General features: G+C 39.3%; 2 protein-coding genes across 2 annotated transcripts in view; both read right to left on the minus strand.

Moving 5' to 3' along the window:
• The window catches only part of LOC307046426 (ALK tyrosine kinase receptor-like), a 514,312-nt gene that overhangs the window by 307,068 nt on the left and 181,387 nt on the right, over window positions 1-25,857 (minus strand).
• On the minus strand, window positions 5,271-7,133 carry LOC307047240 (uncharacterized protein). Its single transcript, XM_079694089.1, has 2 exons — window positions 6,587-7,133; window positions 5,271-6,317 (listed from the first exon to the last, which is right to left on the minus strand). Exons 1-2 carry the CDS (start codon window positions 6,931-6,933, stop codon window positions 5,915-5,917), a joined length of 750 nt encoding a protein of 249 aa, XP_079550215.1. The 5' UTR covers window positions 6,934-7,133; the 3' UTR covers window positions 5,271-5,914.

A 25,857-nucleotide genomic window follows, 5' to 3' on the forward strand; every position in this document is an offset into this window, starting at 1 on the left:
TTCTTCCCCCGCAGCTCCCTCGCCCTCCTGCTGATAGTTGACGAGCGTCAAGCTCCTCAACCCCCCCCCCCCCCCGTTGATAATACTTGATCGTTGGCACGCTGATAACAATTTTTTTTTTAAATGGCACTTCATATCAAAAAGGTTGCCGACCCCTGCTCTACATAAACAAGAACTTGAAATAGCCGCAGCTGTAAGCTTCTGTCTCACTCAGCAGAATTGCTATTACTGTAGCAACATTTTCTCTTCATCTCTGAAACGCTTCAACAATAATGATAAGACTTTCTTTGATAAGTCCGTCATCAATTTGAGGTTTCTTTGCAGTAGGCAGTTGTTTCAAATTATAGAAAAGCAACTTATCCTTAAGGATATTCTAACGTTGTATCATACTTTCACCATTTTAAGGGCTATGCACATGCATCATCTTTAACATAACAAGTATTGGGACTAACGCGTTACTGTAACGCAACTACTTTTGCGGCAACTAATAGCGTTACTAGTTACCTATTCCCATTAAGTAACGTCGTTATAGCTACTGTGATTTAAATGGGTGCGTTACTGCGTTACATTATGTGATGGAACTGAACCGAATCTCCCTGCGGATGTAATTTACAGGCGAATACAGCGATGTCCTCTCACAGCACCATGGAAAAGTGAAAGTAACCAGAGAGGAGTGATGATTGGTTAACGCGGGGTAACATTTCAGGGTAAGCCAATCAGAGACAGAGTTGGGCGGGTCTTGCCTTATTGGGAAAATAAATTGGGAAAATACACACACGAACACTTGCTAATGCTAACACAGAAACACACACACACACAAACGGCAACGCTCACCACCAGCACACACCCAATGGCAGATGCAAGTATCAGCGAGAGCAGCAGCGCATTTGCAACTTGGAAATATAACCACTATTTTCAATTTGTGGGGATAAAGGACGCAAAAAATATTAAGGTCAAATTTAAACTGTGTGCAGGACAGAAATCATTGTCCAATTGATTGTTGAGGCTAGAATAAAGATGCCTGTCAAAGTGTCTAAACATATCTTTTGTGTTTTATTGTTCCACTACATTTCATAATGATAATTGCTACAATGATGGGGAGTTGTCTTTTCTCTTACTGTGCCACAGAACAACAGAAAAACTTGTATTTTTATTGTTATTATTTTTAAAGTAGAGTAGTTACTTTTACTTTTATAATTTAGTAACTAATAAAGTAACTAGTTACTTTTTTGAGAGCGGTAACTATAACTATTACTAGTTACTTTTAAAAAGTAACTTGTGTTACGACCCCCTCCGCTCCACTAAGGGGCTATGCCTTTGTGTTCTGCTTGCTGGCTCTTGTTTGTGTTTCAGGTGATCACCCTGATGAGCCACACCTGGGCCGTCTACATAAAAGGCCAACCCCAACCCATACTGCGCTCTCACTCTTCTGTTGGACACGGCCGCGTCTTTGTTTCTGCACATTTTCACACACCCATACACGCAATCATTACTGATAACTGACTTCCACATTTATTAGGTTTCTTTGAAGACCTTTGGTTTTTATGGTATTATAAATAAATATGCTTTTTGTTACACTTAACTTGTCTAGTCTCCCGTCTTTGTTGCAGCCTATGAGCCAGGCTGTAACACTTGCCCAACACTGAACATAACAGCCAAGTCTACAATCACAAGCTACTAAAGACTGTAAACAGAGCCAACAAGGCTACTGAAGATTGCTTAAAATGCTCTGAAATGAAATGAAATGAAATGATAATGGAGTGTTTTTGTCAAAAGACGGTAAAGCTATGAACATGCAAATAGTATGCTGACTGCATTATGATGATAGGTAGTAAAAAAAAAGCTCCCCACGATCATCATTCATGTAGATTTATTAGTGTACATGCATAGAATGGTTAAATTCAGCAAATGCACCATAAAGGTTCCAGGGGGAGGAGAAAGTAATGTTTCTCACAGCAGCGTGACTACAAGGAATCATGTTCATGCTCATAAAGGTTGTGAAGTGATCAATGCAAAGAATAAACCAGAACTACCGGCACTACATGTACTGTAGGACTACATTGAAACTAAAATGTATGAGGCCCTTAGTTTACCTGAAATGTACATGAGATCCCTAGAATGCCTAATGTTTGGGTAGCTCTTAAATATGTTTTATTTTCTGAAATGTAAATACGTGGATTGGATAAGAATGGGTTAGAGTATTTTAATGGTTTGATCCAAACAAAGTAATACAAACCATTGCCAGTTGGTTGGTATTTTATTGTGTTTTTTTTATGTTCTAGTCCCTAAATTCAGTGAAAATCAAACTCTGCCTGCACACACCAAGTGAACTGAAGATACAGCATATACACATGTACAGTATATACACCAATGTCTGCCGTCTTTCTTTTATCGCATTTATGTAATAACCTGGTATTCAGACCACATTTCTAATTTGCATTAGCTTCACTTGCCGGCAATAAGAGGAATTTAAATGAATGAATTTTCAACATGCACTATGAAAAGTCCTACAAATAACTGACACTGAACCTTTAAGAATATATAAAATTGAAAGAGCTGAGTGAAGCACTTCTCATACCAATCAATCATGTTGTTCAAATACAAAGTGCTACAACTTGAGTCTAGGTAGGCATCTTAACTGAGGATTTACTTTCTCAGCGTTTGTTGGGGTCACTGTGCCGAGGTCTTGGAAACGTTCCCATATGGTGCTTCCCTCTTAGAAATCAGAAGCAATTTCAAGTATTGATTTTTTGTTTTTAAAATTTAGTTCAGCCTGTAGAACCCTGATACCACACTTCTAACTGCAAGCTTGCATTATCTTCGTTTAACAGTGCTGCGGTTCTTTAGATAAAAGATTTCCAACCGATCACACATAATGTTTACCTGTGCTGCTGCGATTGAGTTGATGTTTGAGTTTTCAGTGTACAATAATGAACTAACACTTCAATAGCACTTGACATTGCTTAGGATGGCAAACCTCAAGGCGACATACATTGAAAAACTGACTCTTTAAGTCCTTGTGCAAAAACATGTTTTGGTATCCAGAGTGTCTAGCAACCCACAACTGTCAACAAAAAGAAACCCCAGTCAAGGCTGTTGAGTAAAAATGAAAAACACATTTGACAAAAGAAGCCATTCAGATTACTTCTCCTGTTATATGCTGGCTACTTTGAATAAACGTCCCCCACCTCTACCAAAGTCTTGAGAACTATACCTTTGAAAGAGTAGATATATTTCTCTCAGGCAAATCAAACTGAACTGGGCTTATGTGGTGGAGGTTAAAGAACAGGCTCTAAAACTGATCGGTTTTTTTTCTACACGAGATATACTCTATTAGCCATATGATTATGGAACGGATTAATTTCAAGCAACGTCAAAGATATTTCCTTGATATCCTTTCATATTTGTATTTGCTGTCTTAAACAGTTTGAGCAAGTTATCAGGGATTAAAGACATTGGACGGAATGCTAAAACTGAGCTTTAATGATGTGTGGCATCAAGGTTGCATTAGGCTGCCGTTAAAATACATGGCTGTCCACTTGAGGCAGGAGCTCTCTTTAAAGAATCACAGTGGCAGTCATTCACAGCCACTTAGTGCCAGTAAGGGTAATGTTTTCCATGCCCGAAACTTGTCGTTTGGTAAACACCATTGATTCCTTGCTCTTTGCCACTGGGGACCTTGAAGGCTGATGAGATGCAGAGAAATTGAGAAGTCCAAGGTAACTGTGAAAGCTAATTTGCTTTCCCTCAATACATATCTATGTAGTATGGTTGGAATAATGCAGTGTTTTTACTTGAACCTGAAGCGAAAACAGGCAGCTTCTACATTTCACCCCCCATAGCGTTTACAACTGGTTATAACTGGTTAACTGTTATTGCCACTGTCACAAACGAAACCAGATCTTTGAAGCAGATCTTTCTGATTTCAGAGCTGCCAAAACACACAGAATTGTTTTGCTTACACATTTTCCTGTGAGCAATTGACTAATTGTGTCTAAAGCTAGAAACAACCATAAGACCTCATAAGAATTAGAAACCATGATCACGTTGAGAAGGCAGGGTAAAACAGCCGGTAGTATTAAAAAAGTAGGCAGGATGTGTCATAAACTGATGGAGCATAGTACAAATTATGTTTTGTTTAATCCCCAAACTTTAAATAAAAATATCCAACAACAAATGGGTCACAGAGGCTTTCAGTAGTTTGTGTTCTCTAACAAAAACTAAAAACTGTGTATGTACATACATTTGCATTCTTTACACACTCATGGAAAATAGGGATGTGCAATTAATCGTCTTTTAATCTCGATTTTGGCTTGTAACGATTACGAAAACAGCGTAATCGAAATAAAACGATTATTGTGCTTCATTCCCTTTTGCAATGATGCTCTCAGATTGTCTTGCGTTATACATTCTCCTCCATACTTTCGCCCCTCCCTAAAAGCTCGGTTTAATGAATTGTAACACGTTACAAGGGAAGCTTTAGTTGCCGTGTCTTTATTCTCCGGTCCTCCATGTTCCGGTGTCCGGTCTCTAGCGTACAGTAAATGTTTACTAAGGCCCAATCCCAAACCACTCCCTCAACCTTACCCCTCCGTGACGGAGTGAACTCCGTCTGTAGCCACACTCGCAGCTCAACGAGGCTCCCTCCTGTCGGATGGAGGGAGTAAATACAGCAGCAAGCTTTGGGACGGCCTCCCCTCTCTCCGGCAGAAACAGGAAATGCCGTAACTGTATGTAACAACGGTTTCAAATCAGCATCTCTTAGACAACAAATGTAAATTAATAACTCAAATAAATCTCCAAACATCTTTCATTGTGTTACTTTTTGTAAAGCTCTTTTAGTTTTAAACCTGATGTTTATAAGCTTCTTAGTTTTTGCAAGTCTGTAAATATACACAACTTTATAATGAAATGCACACATTTACCTTTTTCTAGACTAAACACAGGTATGATCCTAAGTTAAAAACATATGAGGCTATCATGAGGTTGTTAACATCGCAATTTATCAGTGGATGTTTGCTGGAACTACTTAACAGCGTGTTTCCTGACGTACACACACAGCGTGACTCCTGTCAGGTAGAGACCGGTCTCAAGTCAGCACCGCTGCAGACTCGCTGTTTGAGGGCTTGATAGCCCACTCCCCCTCCAGACCGCTCCACACTCGTTGGTTTGGAACAGCCCTCAATATGGCGGACCCTCCGCGTGAACGCGCAAATTGAGGGGTAGGGCGTAGAGGTAGGGTGCAGGGGTAGGGTGTAGGTAGGGTTGCCAACTCCCAGAGTTTCAAATAAGGGACACATCTTGGCAGCGCGGCAAAACCCCCCATTTTTGGGTTAAACCCCTCAATTCCAGTCTAAATTTTGTGTCAAACACCCAAAGTGTGAGGTTATAGTTAGGTTATAGACATGAGACATGAGAAACAGATTATCGTTCAATCATTTATTTTTTCAAATGTGCAAAACAGTTGTCTTTAAATAACTAAATAAATCAGTGCAAAACACACCTTCTGAACAAAAACATAAATATACACCTTCTGAACAAAACACATAAATATAAACCTTCTGAACAAAAAACTGTGTGTTTGAGATGTAGTGCAAACATATTTGGCCTCTTTGAAAGAAAAAATAGATTAGTGCAAAACACACCTTCTGAATAAAAAACATAAATATACACCTTCTGAACAAAAAACAGTGTGTTTGAGATGTAGTGCAAACATATTTGGCCTCTTTGAAAGAAAAAAGTAGATTAGTGCAAAATCGTAAACTAAAGAAAAACACACCACCTGTGTGTGTGTGTGTGTGTGTGTGTGTGTGTGTGTGTGTGTGTGTGTGTGTGCACATTAAAGCAGAAAAAAAATACTATTGGCAAACCCCAAAACTGCCTATGGAACAACCAGAGACGATGTCACACAACCCTATTTCTTCCACTTGTATTTTTGTTGGCCTTTTGCAGCAGCAAGGAGTTGTCTATCCACCAGAGATGCAGTGTAAAACTCTGAGCAAGACTCTTCATAATTGAGAGTGACAATCAGCTCACTCTTAATTAGTTCAACAGAGCATCTGTTCCGCACATCTGACCATTTATTTTTCATCAAAGAAAAGACCCTCTCCACGTACCCAGTAGAGGAAGGGATGCTGAGGACAAAGGACACCACAGCCAGAATGTTTGGAAGGTCAGCTGCCCGGCCCCTGAGAACTGCTACCCACCTCTCAGCTGTTCCCTTCAGCTCCCAATCATCCTTTGACTTTGTGAGGTGATCGAGGAGGCTGTTTGCCGTAACACACTCATCAAAGAGCTCATCCATGGAGAGGTTGAGCCTGCGAATAGAGATGAAACTGGAATTCAGTTCAGTAGCATTATTAAAAACTACTGAGACACTTGTTGAATTCATTTGATAAAATGTTATATTAAAAACAACACATAAAAGCCCCGTGCATTTGTTTGCATTTAAATAAGACATGATTTGTATGATGAGAAGTATTTATGTATAATTTTGTTTTTTATTAATACAAGACAAAAGTGGTGTGCATAATATGCCAGTATAAAGGGAATAAGTACAAAGTGGTACAGTGTGTGAGTTACATACCTGGCAACTAGGTGTAGCTTCTCAATGATCTTTTCCATGTCTTCATATGAGATGTTCCCAGATGTCAGACAGAGTGGCTGCAGGTAAAAGAGCCAGTTTTCCTGAGAGAATGTGAACCCCTTCTGCAGATAAGTGATGGCAGTGTTTAAGAAGGCTGTAAACTCTTCCCTGGCAAGGTTAGCTTCAGATGGAATGAGACGCCGAAGCTTTTGTTTGGTGAGGTAGCCATAGAACTGATCATCTCTTCTCTTGATTAGTTTTCTCAGAAAAGAGTCCATGATGGCATATAGGTCAGCAGATGTGGTGGCATCCCTCTCCAGTTTTTTGACCGACTCTTCAAAAAGCATCAGGACATTGTTGCAGAAGAGGAGATACACCTCTGCAAGATCAGCCTCCTCTTCAACCCCAGCTGCATCTTCAGGCAACCTCAGCAACTCTCGCAGCCGCCTTGGACATTCATCACCGAGGCTGATGAAATATGACTTCAGCGCAGTCCAGTTCTCCAACAAGCGGCTGATTGCAGGGTTGAGTGACAGCCATCTGGTCACCACATGGCGCAGAATTTCATGGAACTCTACATCCAGAAACTCACAGAACTCCTTCAGGGTCTCTCTCCTTTTGGCAGAGATGGAAAAGTGACCGTACACCTTCAGGACAATATTTTCCACATCAATTGACAGCTTATCCAAGGCATGTTTCACGGTGTTATGGACCACATGTGCATGGCAGTTGCCACGGAGGATCTCGCTGTTGGACTCCTTCAATTTTGTGAAGACAGAGTTATGGATGCCATAATTGACATTTGCATTGTCTGCACTGAATGCAGACACATGATCCAAAGTTAGACCCATTTTGTCCAGAGAACTTTGGATTGAACTGGCTATCCCTGCAGCAGACTCATCTGCATTTTCAACAAAGTCGATCAGCCTTTTAACAATGCCCTTCTCTGGAGTGAAAAACTGCACAGCCAAGGGAAACATCTTACGATTGCCTCTATTTGAGGCATCAGTTTGTAGAGAAAACTGGAGCGGCTTCACTTCACTCTTCAAATGGCTGAGTACCTCTTCAACTGCCTTTGGTGCCAGGACATCAGTGACCACTGCCTCAGCTTTTGTCTTCCCACACGACATCTTTTTTGCGATTGAGGAGTCACTTAGTGTTTGCAGGGTCAATTTGAATGCACAATCAGATGAGTTATAGCTCAAATTATGTTTGACCGTGTGATAAACATGGGCTACCTCAGCAGCAGTTACCTGTAAAAGAAAAAGAAAATATCACTATACATATAATCATTGTAATATAATATTATATATAATATCAAATACTACCTGATATGTATTACACATGTATATACTAGCTGTTTGAGTGTGTATAGGTTGTATATAGTATGCATTATTTTTTATTATGAACAGAGGTGGGTAGTAATGAGTTACATTTACTTGAGTAGCTTTTTGGATAAATTGTACTTTGAAGAGTAGTTTTAATGAAAAATACTTTTTACTTTTACTTAAGTAATATTGTTCTAAAATAAGAATACGGTTGGCTGCTCTACCCACCTCTTGAATACAATATATATATATATATATATATATATATATATATTCCTTCCCTCCCTCCTTGCTTCTTTCCTTTCTTAAATCTGTACTTCATTCATTCCTTCTTTACTTCCATCCTTCCCCCTCTTTCCTTCTTTCCCTCCTTACTTCTTTCCATCTTCCACTCCTTCCTTCCTACCTTACTTGCTTATTTCCTTCCTTCAATCTTTCCTCCTTCCTTCCTTCTTTCCCTAGCTCCTTCTGACCTCCCTTCACTCCTCCCTCCATCCTTCAGTCCTTCCTTTCCCTTGGTGTCCTCTATAGTGGACACAATTAATTTCTGGGTCTCCGGAGGTGAATAGTAGTTTTAATGAAAAATACTTCTTACTTTTACTTGAGTAATATTGTTTTAAAACAACAATACTCTTACTTGAGTACACTTTTGGCTACTCTACCACCTCTGATTATGAATAAATATTAGTCATTACATCTACTTGCATCATTATATGATTAAGTTGATCATATATTGTTTAAAAAATATCACAGTGTATCAGTGTTGGGGTACTTAATTACATTGAACATTTAGCAGTATGAAATTGACCAAACAAAATGTTTGTAAATGTAGGTTTAATTTAAATTCATATACAAAATTAACATCCTTATTTGACATACCAAGTTAGCCTCTGGAGTTGCTGGACGAACGAGGAACTGTGTCAAGGCTCCCTGGCTTCTCCTTTGCTTCTCTGTTTTCATGTGGTTTTCACCTGCAGCATGTTGTTTAACGTCAGTTAGTCCTCCGTGACTAACTGAAAATTGTCGGCGGCAGACAGTACAATTTGCCTTGTGCACATCGTCCCTTACGCTTTCTAGCCACACGTATTCTTTTTCCCACTCAGTTCTGTAGTAACTCTTTCTTTTCGTCTTTTTCTTCGGCGGAGGAGGAGGAGAAAAGTTGTTTTTTGCATCACTTTCGGACTCTGAGGAGGTAGTTTTGTTTGTGCTTGTCGTCGGCAGCATCTTCCATGTTGGGCAGGACGAGCAGCATGGAGGTGAAACGGTTGCTAAGATACGATACGTTATAGTGATTGGCTCCTCTGCTGCATGACTATGAGTATTGACCAATGAGCTGAGCGTGCATGCTGCTGCTCCCACAGCTCAAGATAGCCCCCCCTGCTTGTGTGTGTGTGGCTCTGAGAGGTGCGCACGCAGTCCTCAAGAGAGCGAATGACTGAGAATCACCATAACGAGCGGTCATTCTTCCACCACCCCAAAATACGGGACAAGGTGCGTCCCGTATCAGTTCATTACGGGACAGGTACTTACGTTTCCAAAAACGGGACAATCCCGTATTTTACGGGACAGTTGGCAACCCTAGGTGTAGGGGTAGGGTGTAGGGGTAGCCGGAGCCCGGTTTCTGGGTAAGGGGTTACCAAAATAAAAGTACAGCGTGTAGCAGTATAATTAAACATTACTGGTTGTGAGTGACATTAGTTATCATATTTATATATGTTTAGTAGGCTGTGGAAGTGCGCTCCAAAATATGTGTTGATCTTTATTGGTATTTATTATTTTTATATTATTTATTTAAATGTAGATATAAATGTATTATTATTATTTTAAAAAAATTGAATTGGTTTTTCAGTTGAATTATACTTAAAGTTCAGGGTAATCAACTGTTAAAAACATGCTGTTCAAATTATTATTTGTATTTTCTTTGAAGTTCAATAAATGTATGTTTTCAAACTCAATGAATAATCATATTTAATAATCGTGATATCAATATTGACCGGAAATAATCGTGATTATGAGTTTTGCCATAATCGAGCAGCCCTAACGGAAAATAACATAGATATAAGTTTTCAGAACTCTCTCCTCACATTTTTCCACCACCGGTTATCAGACCAATATTCATGCTTGCAGAACCGCATTTGGCTCACTGACGAGTTAAACACTTCTGGGTGCTGCCAAATGGGGATGAGAGATATGATTCAACTTTCTGTAAATAAGATGTATTTAATGTTGATGTACTTCAACAACTCAGTGTTTAAAGGGCTATAATAGGATAATATATGTACAATATTAAGTTGTGCTGTTTTAACTTTTTTTAAATAAATGGGAAAAACTATTTAACACAAGATATGTTAACTGGCTCATGGAGGTGTAATTTGTTGCATACTTGAATACCCCCACCAGAACCTTTGATAAAATTACATTTCTGTAAAGGCTTTAATAATAATAAAAAAAAGAATCAACTGGTCTTCTTAAAGCAAATCCTAAATTAAATGATGTCAGCTGAGTGGCTTTGACATGCATTTATATTTTATATTTGTTACAAAATAATTATTTTCAGAAAAGCCATAATGAAATACTTTATGATTTGATGTGATTCATTAAAGTTGTCATAACTTAAATACATGTACAGTACTGCTTTCTGTCAATATTATGATATCCAATATTCTGGCTTGTTTTATATGAGTGAAAATTAAAATACCCTCTATTTGATGAGGGGCCCTCTGCAGTCATTGAGATTATATTTAAAAAGTAAATAGTAAATAGTAAATACAAAAAGAAAAATGTTTAAAAAGTGAAATCTTGAAATAGTGCAATAAGAGTCTATATGCAAGTTATTGGAATGATATATTCGATAAATAGACAAATATTTGCTAAGTAGCAGATGAATGTTATGGATGTTGTTTCAGCAGTTCATTTGTTTAGCAGTCTTATTGCCTGTGGGATGAAACTGTCTCTGAGTCTGGTGCTTTTAGTCCGGATGCTTCGGTAACGCCTGCCAGACGGTAGCAGACTGAACAGTTTGTGGTTTGGGTGATGGGGGTCTTTGATAATCCGGAGGGCTTTCTTCCTGAGCCGCTGGGAGTAAATGTCCTCCATGGATGGCAGCTCCCTCCTGGTGATGTGCTGTGCAGTTTTCACCACCCTCTGTAAAGCCTTACGATTGAGGGCGGTGCAGCTGCCTTACCAGGCCGTGATGCAGCCAGTCAGGATGCTCTCTATGGTGCACCTGTAGAAGGTCAGGATCCTCTCTATGGTGCACCTGTAGAAGGTCAGGATCCTCTCTATGGTGCACCTGTAAAAGGTCAGGATCCTCTCTATCCTCCGCTGACGTTGTGATGGAGGTTGTTATCCTGGCACCAAGATGTCAGGTTTTCGACCTCCTCTCTGTACGCCGTCTTGTCGCCGCCTGTGATCTGGCTGATGACGGTCCTGTCGTCAGCAAACTTCACAATGGTGTTGGAGCCACGCAGTCGTGAGTGAACAGGGAGTAGAGGAGAGGGCTGAGCATGCAGCTTCGAGGGGCTCCAGTGTCGAGGATCAGGGTGGAGGATGTGATGTTTCCCATCCGCACTGCCTGAGGTCTGCCCGTCAGGAAGTTCTCCAATGTACTCTCACTTATTTGATGTCTTTCCATTATCATTTCATTTCATTACTAAATCAATACATTATTGAAGCTTCCAGAGAACAATATTGATTATAATCACATTATCGTTGTTTTTTGGTGGATGCAACTCAAACTCAGTTTTGTATCTCATTCCTGTTCAATAGTCTTGAATCTATGACATCTGAAACCTAGCAGACATCATTCATTGGTCATGGTGATGCTCAGTAACCAACAGCTTAAAGACACAAAGAATCAGAAGGTTTGTGTTCGTCTTTTCTTAATAAGAAAGAGGAGGATTATTCCAGTAAATTTAAAGCCGGAACAAACACAATGGGACATGGCCACCATGACAACAAAACTGGTATGCAAAAGGAAAAACACAAATAGAAACTATGACAGCTTTCCAATCTTTCTTCTTTGTCTGCCTATATTTAAGATCAGGAAAAATATTTGAATATTGTTTCATTTCAGGCTTTTGAGGAACAATGTATAGTTAAATGAATTATTCATACGTAGAAGTAGAATTAGAAGTAGAATTGGGAGGGATGAAACCCTTTTTTAATGGTCACACATGCAGAGCACATCCTTATCCGCATTTAACCCATCCTAGTACCAGGAGTCTAGTACTAGGAGCTTGTGCTTGTATTTTTTATGTATTTGATGAACAAAAATATGAAAATACAATGAAATTGAATGCTGTAGGCCCTCAGGCATTCTGTATTGCTTTTAAATAACCATTCTTCTGTGGAGCAACGGCTTCTGCTGGGGTACTTATTTATGATTAGGATAATAATTGCAAATTATTGTTGCAAATGTTGGTGCGTGGTTGCCTGTCCTGGTATTACAAATACTTTTATTCAACTAAATGCTATCATCATACTGTGGGATGGACATTTTGGGCCTATTCAAACATCAGGGTTCGTTGTGTCCCCCTTATAAAGTTTAACCTATAAATCAGCCTCAATTGTGAAACACTGTTGAATTTAAGCCATGTTAGTATTCAAGCAGAGCATTTATCAGGTTGCCAGTGGTGTTATACCCTCGGTAACAAGGGTGTGTGATTGGTAATGAGCCAACTGTAGGCTTTACGCCTACACAGCCATGACTTCATTCACCAGACAGAGCAGAGATTGAGTGACATGTAGTGTTAAAAGGTTGTCAAAATGCATCTACGGGCTACGGCCCTCTTAATTTTTGTATATAAATGAACTAATCAATTCCATATAGTGCACAGCTACATTCAAAAACAAAATGAGATGCTGAATTTTCACAGGAGTGCTTTTGACATTGTATAAATGACATCTAACAATGTATGCCTCTTTGTGAATCACTTGTGAAAACTGTGCTGACAAATTCCCCCCTCAACACTTAACAGAGATGATGAATATGTTTATTTTCTGATGACAAAAAGATTGGCTGAGTTGATTTATGTATCCATTTGCCTTTATGGCCTAGGTATTTCAGGCAAAATAATTTCCTATGGGAGCTGTGGGAATGCATACAGAGAAATAGAAGAGTGGGAAGTTATTTTAAACCAACAGCAAGCATCAGAGGTATTGTTGCAAGAAATAAAGTTTAAGTCTAAAATATATAAAATATTCTAAAATATGAGAAACACAGAACATCTGCTTGGCACATTCTATTGCAAAAATGAATGAACAGTATGAATGGTTAGTATGATAATTATGAAATGCAAATCCTCATTTTTCGTGCATTCTACCGAGAATGACTAGCAATAACTGTCAGTTTTTCCTTTTTTAAAGAGGCCCTATTATGCTTTTGGAGGTTTTCCCTTTCCTGTATTGTGTGAGGTTTTTGTGCATGAACATGTTCTGCAAAGTCCCGCCAGAGGGAGTATCTCTCCCACACACTCCCCCCCCACTGCACCACGATAGGACTCCTTTGTTTACTTCCGTGACTATAGTGATATCGCTATGTAACACCCGCACTTCTATTGGCTAGCGCTCCAATACATAATAGGCTAAGGGCGGGAAATCCCAGCTAGCGGGGAACGTTCTCACAACGGCTAACGTTACCTATTGGTTCTAACAAGGTTTTAAAGAAACGTTTTTATCTGATGTTCAAAGAACCTTTTTAGGATGTATATTTGTTCAAATAATGTTCCTATAAGGTTTAAGGTTAACTAAGACATAACGTTTTAACTGCAACATTCAGAGGATGTTTTGAGGATGTTATTAAGGCCTGACTTGACAGAAAGTTTTTTTATAAAACGTTCCTTTAATGGGATATGTTAACAAAGGTGGAACGTTTTGCCTGCAACATTCTAAGGACGTGTTTTGGATGTTGTTGGGTAACACATTAAAGATGTTCTTTATAAAACGTTCCCTCAATGTTACATGATAACAATTGAAGAACATTCTCCAAGAAACATTCTGAAAATGTTTTCAGGATGTTATTGAGGCCTGAGATGAGAGAAAGGGTTGTATAAAATGTTCCCTCAATGTTACATGATAACAAATGAAGAACATTCTCCAAGAAACATTCTGAAAATGTTTTCAGGATGTTATTGAGGCCTGAGATGACAGAAAGTGTTTTATAAAATGTTCCTTTAATGTGATATGTTAACAAAGGTGGAACGTTTTGCCTGCAACATTCTAAGGATGTGTTTTGGACGTTGTTGGGTAACACATTAAAGATGTTCTTTATAAAACGTTCCCTCAATGTTACATGATAACAATTGAAGAACATTCTCCAAGAAACATTCTGAAAATGTTTTCAGGATGTTATTCTTTTTTTATAAAACGTTGCTGTTATGGCAAATATTAACACGGTCATGGTCAACGTCAGATTTATTTCTAGAGCGCTTTAAAAAACAAACTTGTTGCATTTGTTTGAAAAGGATGTTTTAAAAAAAATCTGATGTCACCATATTTTCCTTTTGAAAAAAACAAACAAGCACGTAATTCATGATAAGCTGTAAACAGATATTGCATGTTTGCGGTGGCATGTGTGAGTTCCCAGCTAGAAATGTTTGTTACCATTCGTTGTTCTAGAAATGTTTTCAGCGGGACGTTTTATTTTGGTTCCCAGAATGTTCTTCTGAAAGGTAGGATAACGTTCTCAAAAAACATTCTTAACATTTTTGGTGATAACTTTCTTAAGATGTATGAGCGCATACATCTTAATAATAAGTGCAGTTCGAATTCTCTACATGATAGGAAAGGAGGTTTCAAACTTCCTTTATAACCTCCTTTAGCTTAGGAACCACTGGACCTCCCTTGCCGAAAGGAGAGGAGAAAATGCTGCCCCACAATGCCTTGCAGCCGCAGCATTTGCCATCACACAACAGTCGGACGTTCACGGAAACAACCGATTATGACGGAGAAATTATATCATGAAACTTACGGTGCTTATTAAGCATTTTAAAACGTATGTGGTAAGTTGCCAAAGTGCTTTTTTTTTTTTAACGTTCATCAGTATTATAATCAAAAAGAGAAATATCAACGTTAGTTTTTACTGAAATGATTAAATAAAGTCAACATTTCACAGAGCTGTGTGGGGTTTGTTCAACTTTTAAAATATGTTTGAATGGTGATATACACAGTGATAGGTGTTAAGGACTAACGTTTATAATAAATACATCCCAGCTAGCGGGGAACGTTCTCACAACTTTGGCTAACGTTACCTATAGGTTCTAATAAGGTTTTAAAGAAACATTTTAATCTGATGTTCAAATAACCTTTTTAGGATGTTTATTATTTCAAATAATGTTCCTATAAGGTTTAAGCCGGTTAACTAAGACATAACGTTTTAACTGCAATATTCAGAGGATGTTTTGGGGATGTTATAGAGAACTGCAGTGACGCGTCGTAAAACCCGGAAGTAAACTTCTTCCGGTTCCTTCTTGAAAAACCAATGCAAATTCTCCATAGGATTTTGGAAAATAGCTCGAAATAAGGTCTGTGGTTGACAGACATTTAAGAGAGGGATCACGCTTTGTTCAGCCGGATAATCTCCACATGTCAACCCTACTTTTATAATTTTTGAATCATAAATCTAGTCGCCAAAAGCGAAACGCTAACGTTATGCTATAAACGAACTACAAGCCAGTACAGCAGCAGGGTCGCACGACTTCAACTTCACGCCAACTTAAGATCGTTTCAACTGACTTGCACTGAAACTGCACTTTGAACACTTTAAATATATTAACATTTTAAACTGTATACCCCGGTTATCTAGGCCCGTTTTGTTTCATGTATACCTCGTTTATCTAGGCCCTTTTTGTTTTATGTATACATGTCACACTGTGGGAAACGATATTTCGATATTTCTGGATGTATAACACATGTAGAATTTTTGACAATAAAGCTGAATTTGACTTTCGCGTGCTTACATATTTTAACAAAGCTTTTCATTTTAGCTACACTGAATTTAACTAGAAGTCATGGCTGTGTCAATTACCAGTCTGATATCCTTTTACAAAGATGACAAGAAGAGTGTAGATAGAGGAGAGAACCACTACAAGTCAGGACACTTTACAGTGCAGCCTAGATGAAGGTGTGCTTACCGGTGTTGTCAGGGCTAGCATGAGGGACAAGGTTTATAGTGTCGGTGAGTAGTGATAGCAAGAGTACCGTTAACCTAGAGTTAATTTATTCACATTAATTCCCATCAACAAATCAATTGTATGTGTCACATGAAATCTTTATTAGGCAAGGCAAGTTTATTTAAATAGCACTTTTCAACACAAGGCAATTCACAGTGCTTTACAAAAAATGAAAGACATTAAGAAAATGGCATTTAAAATCAGTCATTAAAAAGAAAAGCTAATAAAAGAAACATTAAAAGAAAAAATACATGGATAAAAGTTACAGCCTGGATTTAAAAGTAGTAAGTTGCAGCGGACCTGCAGGTTTCTGGGAGTTTGTTCCAGATATTTGGAGCATAATAACTGAATGCTGCTTCTCCATGTTTAGTTCTGACTCTGGGGACAGAAAGCTGACCAGTCCCTGAAGACCTGAGAGATCTGGATGGTTCATCATTTAGCAGGAGGTCAGAAATGCATTTTGGTCCTAAACCATTCAGTGCTTTATAAACAGCAGCAGTATTTTTGAAATCTATTCTTTGACACACAGGAAGCTAGTGTAAAGACTTCAGAACTGGAGCGATGTGATCCACTTTCTTAGTGTTGGTAAGGACTCGAGCAGCGGTGTTCTGAATCAGCTGCAGCTTTCTAATAGATTTTTTAGTGAGACCTGTGAAGACACCATTGCAGTAGACCAGTCTACTGAAGATAAAAGCATGGACACGTTTTTCCAAATCCTGCTGTGACATTAGTCTTTTAATCCTAGATATGTTCTTTAGGTGATAGTAAGCTGATTTAGTAACTGTTTTAATGTGACTGTTGAAACCAATAACTAATTTAACCCGCTGACAAGAGAGCCCACCTCCGAAGATCGTGACTGGCTGAGGGACAGACTCGGGGGCAGGTTCTCAGGAATTTCTTGGCTTCTCTCCCCCGAGCCAGAAGAGGAACACTACAGCTTGGAAACACTTACTGTTCCTGAAATCATCAAATCTGTTGGGCATCGGGGACCTGAGGCAATTGTGGCAAGCATGGCATTGTCTGAAGAGCAACAGAGGGCAATTCAGGTGGCTACCACTGGTCAGCGAACCAACCCAAACTGGCATTTGTTCAGGAAAGGAAGGTTGACTGCCAGCAACTTTGGAGCTGTCCTGAGGTCAAAGCGTGTGACTGCTTCCTTTATTGCCAGGGTGCTAGGGCAACAACAGGCCCTTGATGGTGTTTTGTCTGTACAGTGGGGGACTATGAATGAATGTGAGGGCGTCAGGGCATTCACCACTGCAACTCAGATGCAGGTCCCTGAGTCAGATTTGTGGCTCTCCCTATCAGGATTGTTGGGGGCATCTCCGGATGGTCTGGTAGGGTCTTCCACTGTGCTGGAGGTAAAGTGTCCCTACGGAGCCAGGGAAATGACAATTAGTGAAGCATTGCAAATCAAGGGCTTCTTTGTCAGTAAGGAAGGAGAAACATTCAGCCTGCGTGAGGAACATCCTTACTGGCACCATGTGCAAGGTCAGCTTCACCTCACTGCAAGGAAGAAGAAATACAAAAATTGTGAATTGTTTTTAATTTACATTTACTCGCCTTTGCAATGTTCTGGTTGTTAGAGTGTTAGGTTTCCTGTCAGCTCGTCTGTTGGGAAGATATAAAATATAGTTTCATGGAAGTCAAACCGTCACATATACTGTAAGAGCATTAAGACATACAGTACATAGGCTAAAACAAAACATCTAAAGATATAACCTTGCACTTTGATAAGTCTCGTGAACATTTTCACTATTTTGACATTTTTATAGATGAAAATTGAACTAAAGAAATAAATGGTAGATTAATCCATATTGAAAATAGGTGTCAGCTGCTACACTAATTATAATAGTTATATTTCTTAATTAATTAAGATAAGATATTACTGTATTGATCCCAATTTGGGAAATGTTTGTGTTGCAGCAGCATAACAAGAAAAACAAAATATAAGTTATTATATATACAAAAGTATGTGAGGGATGGAATATTAAATTGAATATAAATGTAAAATGTACATGTGATTTTATGTCCAAGAGAAGCTATGGAGCAGAGAGTTCTCTGCCAGCCAGAGGTGATTTGTTATTAGTTCAATATGTCAAACTGATTTCCCTGACTACAATCTTTAGTTACATGGTGAAACGTTATGCTGCTTGTACTAATAAGACTTATCATATAAGCCACACAGGTTTTAATAGGATGTATTCATTATCTTTACTTATGTTGCGGTCTTTTCAGCAGCGCCATCTCTATAACGGCGATACAGTCACGACCCATTGTTTACATTTCACAGTGACATGGACAAAAATGTAACGTCAGCTTACCTCATGGCACGAATCCAGACTCTCCTTTGGAAAACATTGGCCGGGAAACGATAGAACAAGCACGTTTCATGCGAAGACCTGTGGCTGCAACCCGGAGCAAAGCAACAAACCATTGCGTAGCTAACTACTAGCGCTAGCTTTAGCTAACGTTAGCCAACGAAACGAACTGCCGAGTAAAATTGGAAAACACTGGTAATTAATTATTCTATCATTTGTAAAACTACGGTGTTAAAAACGACAATTTAAAAAATACAGATTCTAATGGTCAGATACAGATATACAGATACTAAAGATAGGCAGGTACTTGCTTTCAAGCAGAACACAGGGGAAAACAAACTTAGCGGGAGTGTTTACGTGTTCGGCGTAATGATGTACAACGGCCTCGACAATTTCTGTAGTCCTATTCAGCCATTCGGTAACAACCATCGTTTTTCAGACACGTAAACTCTTCAAAAATCCCCAGTGGGGTCACTGCTGATGTATTTAATGTCGTAGAACAAAACGTGATTTACCTCTTAAATTTGTGTCAACCACAGACCTTATTTCGAGCTATTTTCCAAAACCCTATGGAAAAAATGCATTGCTTTTTGAAGAAGGAACCGGAAGTGCTAAAAATGCTAACTTACTTCCGGGTTTTACGACGCGTCACTGCGGTTCTCTATTGAGGCCTGAGATGACAGAACGTTTTTTTTATAAAATGTTCCTTTCATGTGATATGTTAACAAAGGTGGAACGTTTTGCCTGCAACATTCTAAGGACGTGTTTTGGACGCTCTTGGGGTAACACATTAAAGATGTTCTTTATAAAACGTTCCCTCAATGTTACATGATAACAAATAAAGAACATTCTCCAAGCGACATTCTGAAAATGTTTTCAGGATGTTATTGAGGCCTGAGATGACAAAGTGTTTTATAAAATGTTCCTTTAATGTGATAAGTCAACAAAGGTGGAACGTTTTGCCTCCAAGATTCTAAGGATGTGTTTTGGACGTTGTTGGGGTAACACATTAAAGATGTTCTTTTATAGAACATTCCCTCAATGTTACATGATAACCAAAGAAGAACATTTTGAAAGCAACATTTGGATAATGTGTTCAGGAGGTTATTATTTTTTTATAAAATGTTCCTGTGATGCGAAATATTAACAGGGTCATGGTCAACGTCAGATTTATTTGTAGTGCGCTTTAAAAAACAAAGTTGTTGCATTTGTTTGAAAAGGATGTTTAAAAGAAATCTGATGTCACCACATTTTCCTTTTTAGAAAATAACAAGAACGTAATTCATGATATTGCATGTTTGCGTAGGCATGTCTGTCTTCTCAGCTAGACATTGTTGGTTCTAAAAACATTTTGAGAATGTTACCATTCATTGTTCTAGGAATGGTTTAATCGAGAAGTTTTATTTTGGTTCCTAGAATGTACTTCTGAAAGGTAGGATAAAGGTTCATTCTTAAAATGTTTGGTGATAACATTGTTCGAACATTATACCCCAAGTGTTTTTGTTGTTTATGCACATATCTCTATTGTCATATGGATCGAATAACACTTAGAAAACCAAAGACAGACATATAGAAGAACGGACCGACTATCACTGCCCGTCCCTGAAACCCCTGTTAGTGTTTGTATGTGTTTATTTCTACTGTGTGTCTCTCTCTCTGCCTGCTGGTCTGCTCTACACAGCTGGGAGCAATCTCCAATCAACAACACCTGCAACCTGCTCGTCAGCCACACTATGAAAGCCTGCAGCCTGCACTCATTCCGTGCTGGATTGTTGCGTGCCGCTCTAGCTTTTTACCAGCATATTCTTTGACAACTTTACCTGGTTTTGCCTCATGAAGATTTTTGTGTCTCTCCCAGGAGGAATCCAAGGCCTTCCACACTCCCAAGACCAGCCAGGCCTCTTTACCCACCCTGGAACAACTTTCCAATAGTTAAGTAAACTATCATAATCATCCTAATGACCACAGTGGTCAGTCCACTTACCCAGGAATTTTGAGTTGAACAATTACAGGAATATTATGTCTTTATGTTCAAATAATGTAAACATGTTTTAGTAAATTGTTACCATAGAACATTTGCATAATTTCTTTAACATAAACCATGTTATCCTTCTCTAAAATAATAACATTCTGGCAACATAAAAAACTAACTTGCAGCTAAATATGTTTTAAGAACATTAGGGCATCATTTTCTAAAATTTTTATCAAAAACATTTTAAGAATGTTTTTAGAGAACGTTATCCTACCTTTCAGAAGAACATTCTGGGAACCAAAATAAAAGCTTCTGCTGAAAACGTTTTAAGAATAGTAGAGCATAATGTTCTAACAATGTTATCACCAAACATTTTAAGAAGTTTTTTAGAGAACGTTATCCTACCTTTCAGAAGAACGTTCTGGGAACCAAACAAAAACTTCCTGCTGAAAACCTTCCTAGAACAATGACTGTAACATTCTCAGAATGTTTTTAGAACCAAAAATGTCTAGCTGGGATCTCTAAGCAGTTGACCAATCATATCGGAGCAGACTGGGCTCTGGTTTCAGACAGAGGGTGAAAACAGGTGCTGCAGCACGGGCAGTATGAGAAAAATAAAGATATTTTCGAACATTAAAGCATGGAGACATGTCACAGTAGAGCAGGGATCCCCAACTACATTTGTCCAAGGGCCAAAATGTATCCAATAGATAGAAACTATCGAGGGCCAGCGATTTTTATATAGCCCAGAAGGGGGGGGGGGGGGGGGGGGGAGCTTAGCAGACTCTTCACGCTAACGAAGGATCACTTCTAGGCAGGGTTGGGAGGGTTACTTTGAAAATGTAATCAGATACTGAATACATGCTCTGAAAGTAATCAGAATACAGTTACGTGTCAGATTACTTTTAGAATACTTTTGGCATACTTTCTTTTTCCATAACAGATGGGTATGTTTTGGTGCACAGGAGACACTTATGTTACTGTTTTAATGGCTTATCAAGAACTCAACCATAAAATACTGAATACAGTTAGACTACTTGATTTTTGTATTCTGATTACGTAACGCCGTTACATGTATTCCGTTACAACCCAACCCTGCTTCTAGGCTACTGTCCCGCAGCCCCTGCCTCTCTGTTGGACTCTGTCGCAGCGTATGGCGTTATATTTGTGCCTCTATCCTGAGCACGCAATGAAACATGTTGAGCCTAGAAAATGCGATTGAGCGCACACTTGAACATTTTTGAGCACAGAGAAATATATTTTCTTTCATAAAACTCCTGCTCAGTGCGCAATTAGACCGCTGCACGCGCTCTCTCTCCCCAGCTCGCTCGACCTCTCCACCCTGTGCGCGCTCAGCTTCGCCTGTGCTCGCTCAAGTTGTCACAGCGTTACACATAACCAACCAATCGGAGAACTCGAGAAGGTCAATTCTGATTGGCTGGTCGTCTCCAATCATATCTTCTATCTGAGATGAGAGAGGGATTTTCGGTTGCCATCAGGCTGTTAACGTTCTTATTACACATCCGTCGTTGACATTACAGGACATGACAGACTCGAATGAAGAGAATAGCACGCCACAGTGTCAGGTGAGTTATACATTTCTAGTTTTCTGATATCACGTTATTGTTTGCAATGCCTGAGTTTATTAGCCGGCAACATAGGTATAGGGGTAGTTTAAGCAAACGGCTAACAAACCGTAGCCTACATGTACGTCATGAACCCTTCTGAGGTATTGATTACTTGCTGTAACGGGGTTCCCGCGGGGTCTTAAAAAGTCTTAAAAAGTCTTAAATTTGATAATATGAATTTAAGGTCTTAAATATGACAAAAAAAATAAGAAAGGTCTTAAATATGATTTAGAAGGTCTTAAAAATGATCGGATTTGAAAGGTACTTCTGTGTTGAGATCGCGTCTAAATGTGTTTTGGGGGAAATGTCCGGGCTGCAAAGTAACCAGTACGGTAATAGCCTTTCAGTTCCCCCCCAACAATTTGTACTGAATTAAATCAACATGGAACCAGTAATCACTAACTTTGTTTCCCCCGGCCCCTTATTGGAGAACACCCAGCTAATAACCTAGCAACCAAGCTTCAGCCAGCGGCAGTCAGAAACTCATGTATCTTCGGATCTACTTACAAATTAATATGGGGAAGTGTCAGTTCAACCGTATTTGGTTGGAAAACATCTAATTTAGTGCTCGGTTGAAACCAGTGGAGGGGAATGTGTTTGAAGCCCGCTGCACCTTTTGCAAATAAAATGTGCGTTTGTTTTGGCACCTGTCGGTCTCCTGTCCTTTCTGAAAGTCATAAAGATTACATTAGTCATTTAGATAACTTATGTCCTCAATTACCAGGGGATTACTGAAACCACCATGAATTAAAGAAATGGTAGAAATGATTCTAATCAGAATTTTTGAAACCTTCCTTCCTTCCCTCCCTCTAAATATATCAATAAGGATGTGATGTTCTTGACTCATACAAGTTTAAGAAGATAATATTTGTTTTAAAGAATTAAAAGCAATAAACAGCAACAGGCTCTGTAACCAAGGCAACGTTAGCCTAACATGTATGTTAACAGGTAAGATAGCTGTTCACACTATCCATGTATATTTTCTACTTTTTTGTAATGCTATGTTATTTCTATTTAAGATGTTTACATTTTCGATTGTTTAATTCTAGTCTTTTAACTGTCTAATGTACAATGCCTTGTCTTTTGCTGCTGCAGCGTAAACATTTCCCCAATTGGTATCAATAAAGTACTTATTTTGTCTTAATCCTCAAATATGAGCACATTTTACTTAGAAAAAAAACACACATTGATGTAACTACATACACATATCGATATGTTGTATAAATATTGCAAATCAAAACCTTTATTGACCAATAACTACCAAAAATTGCATTTCTATCCTATTATCAATGCATTCAAATCGTGATTCAAATGGCCCGCCACAAACTTGCGGGAACTTTCTGAGTCTCTCTAAACCACGTGACAATCAAGCATTTTGGACTTCCGCTGTCGCAACTCTTCTCTCTACATAGTGCTGGACCAGCCTATCAGAATTGACCTTCTCGGGTTCTCCGATTGGTTGGTTTCGTGGCACATTTGTAACGCTGTGACAACTTGAGCGAGCAGGCAGGCAAAGCTGAGCGCGCACAGGGTGGAGAGGTCGAGCGAGCGAGGGAGAGAGAGCGCGTGCAGCAGTCTGCTTGCGCACGGAGCAGGAGTTTTATGAGAGAAAATATATTTCTCTGCTCAAAAATGTTCAAGTGTGCGCTCAATCGCATTTTCTAGGCTCAACATGTTTCATTGCGTGCTCTGGATAGAGGCACAAATATAACGCCATAGCAGCGGGGCAACTGCTGTGGTGCGGATCGCACAAAGCAGACTCTTCAAAACGAAGGGTAACTTCTTCAAGGCAGGGAAGGTTTCGCAGTCTACTGTCTCGCAGCTGCTGCCTCTCTGTTGGACTCCGGTACTGCACCTTACTCACGAGACGTTGTACAAAAAAAAACACTCCGCCAACGCCACAGTCACCTCCGTCGTGCGTGCCGGATGAGAATGTCTGGCGGGCCGGATGTGGCCCGCGGGCCGCCAGTTGGTGGTCACTGCAGTAGATGCACAAGATACTAATATGAACCTGAAACATTTGGGGTAGAATTACTGAGGAAGTCGAGAAACTAAAGACAGGAAGTTAGGTGACCATTAAATACATGTTGACTACTGGTTTTGAACAGGACAAAAACAGCATGCATACCATTTCAAGTGTGCTATATGACTCAAATGTATTATTATCCACCCAAGCGTACTCCCTACGCAGACATTGTTGCTTTTTTTGTTTGCGTGTGCGTGTTTTTTGAAAAAGAATGGGTTACTTCGAAGGTGATCAAATGTGTTAATTTACAAAAAGCAAAAGAAGACACATTTCAGGAAGTATCAAGGAAGAGTGGTGGCTCAACTATATGCGACAGTGTGTGATTCCATATCAGAAGGGATCAACGTCAAATGGAAGGCTTCCTATTTCTTGCAAGTTTGCTTCTTCACCTAACCCTAGCAACACTCTTCACAACTACAAAGGCAGCAAATGCTGGCAGGGGGTCAAAAGAAATTGACAAAAGACACCTTGAAGATATTCGAGAAACTACTGACAAATGAAAAACCATTAAAAGCCTTTTGCCTCACAGTATGTTGCAATGTATTAACAGTTGAATTGTTTCCCATCATTCCAGTTCATTTGGTCATTGATTTTCTGTCTCAAGTCCAAATAAACCTTTTTCAAATGTAACCCAGAATCCAGAGCATTAACACATGTACAATTGGAAAAGCATCAGAGACATTAAAGTGAATTCAGCAGCATAGTAATCAACTGTTGTGCGTTATATAAGAACTATTTTGTGTGAGATTGTTTGCTAGATGAGTTGTTTACATCAACAACACATTAGATCCAGCCAAAGTGTTCATTTATTTCATTATCTTGTATTAGTATTTATTTAATTCCTAATGCATTAAAAAGAAGCTGTCAGACATAATCTCCTGTTTACTCCTGAAACGTAGGAGACTAATAATGTGATATTGAAGACACCTTAGAGTTTGAAGGATAGTTACAGTGGCACAGCGACACCAAACAGGAAGCAAAGTATATTAACCTCAGCCACCAAAAGTTCAAAAATCTAAAGGCAAAATGAAGGTCTTCTCACTATATTCATACTATATTAAATAATGTAAAGCAGGAGGAAACTTCAGCGATTCTCCTCTCACTTTGACCCTTGACACCCCTGTTTCTTCTTTTGTGTAACGTCAGAGGTCCAACTCGGTGTCATGTAGCCATGCCCGCCATCTCTGGTCCTAAGTCGAAGAGGCAGGCTTCCCTGCTCTACAGTTGGGAGAGTTCTAGTGGAGGGGTATTCAGTGGGTTGCATCTGGAACCTCACTTTAGATGACGCTAAATTCGACAAAATGCTCCCTCAATAAATAAACCTTTTTGCATACAGATGCGTATAGTGGCTATCCTCCACAACAAAAAAGAAGCTGTGCAGACACTAGGGTTTGGAGGGGCTCAATGATGTGACTCCAGAATGATGCCATATTATTGCACCTGCACCACTGCTGTATCTTTTATACCCCCCGCCTTTGCAAATGGGTTTTATTCCACTGCTGTGTCTCATTACAAAAGAACAGCACTACCAGCTGAGTGAGGCAGATGTTTGATTGTTGAGCGTGGCAACTCCTCAAGTGGCTATATCTGAGTGCCTCTGTTACAGCTGGCTGATACAGCTAAACCAGGACAATCCATCTCGATGAGGAGAATAGGTCTGGAGTGAGAAAGATGGCAGATGCTAGAGTTTTGCTAAACAGAATTTGACAACAGGGTACCCTGCTGGTATTCCCCAAGGAAAGATGAGAAGCAGGTCACCAACCTTTCACATTACTCACATCACTGACACACAATCGAAATTAAGTCACCTTAGCAGCTCCAAAAT

Source organism: Notothenia rossii, assembly GCF_949606895.1.
Source record: "Notothenia rossii genome assembly, chromosome: 7".
Lineage (NCBI taxonomy): Eukaryota > Metazoa > Chordata > Actinopteri > Perciformes > Nototheniidae > Notothenia > Notothenia rossii.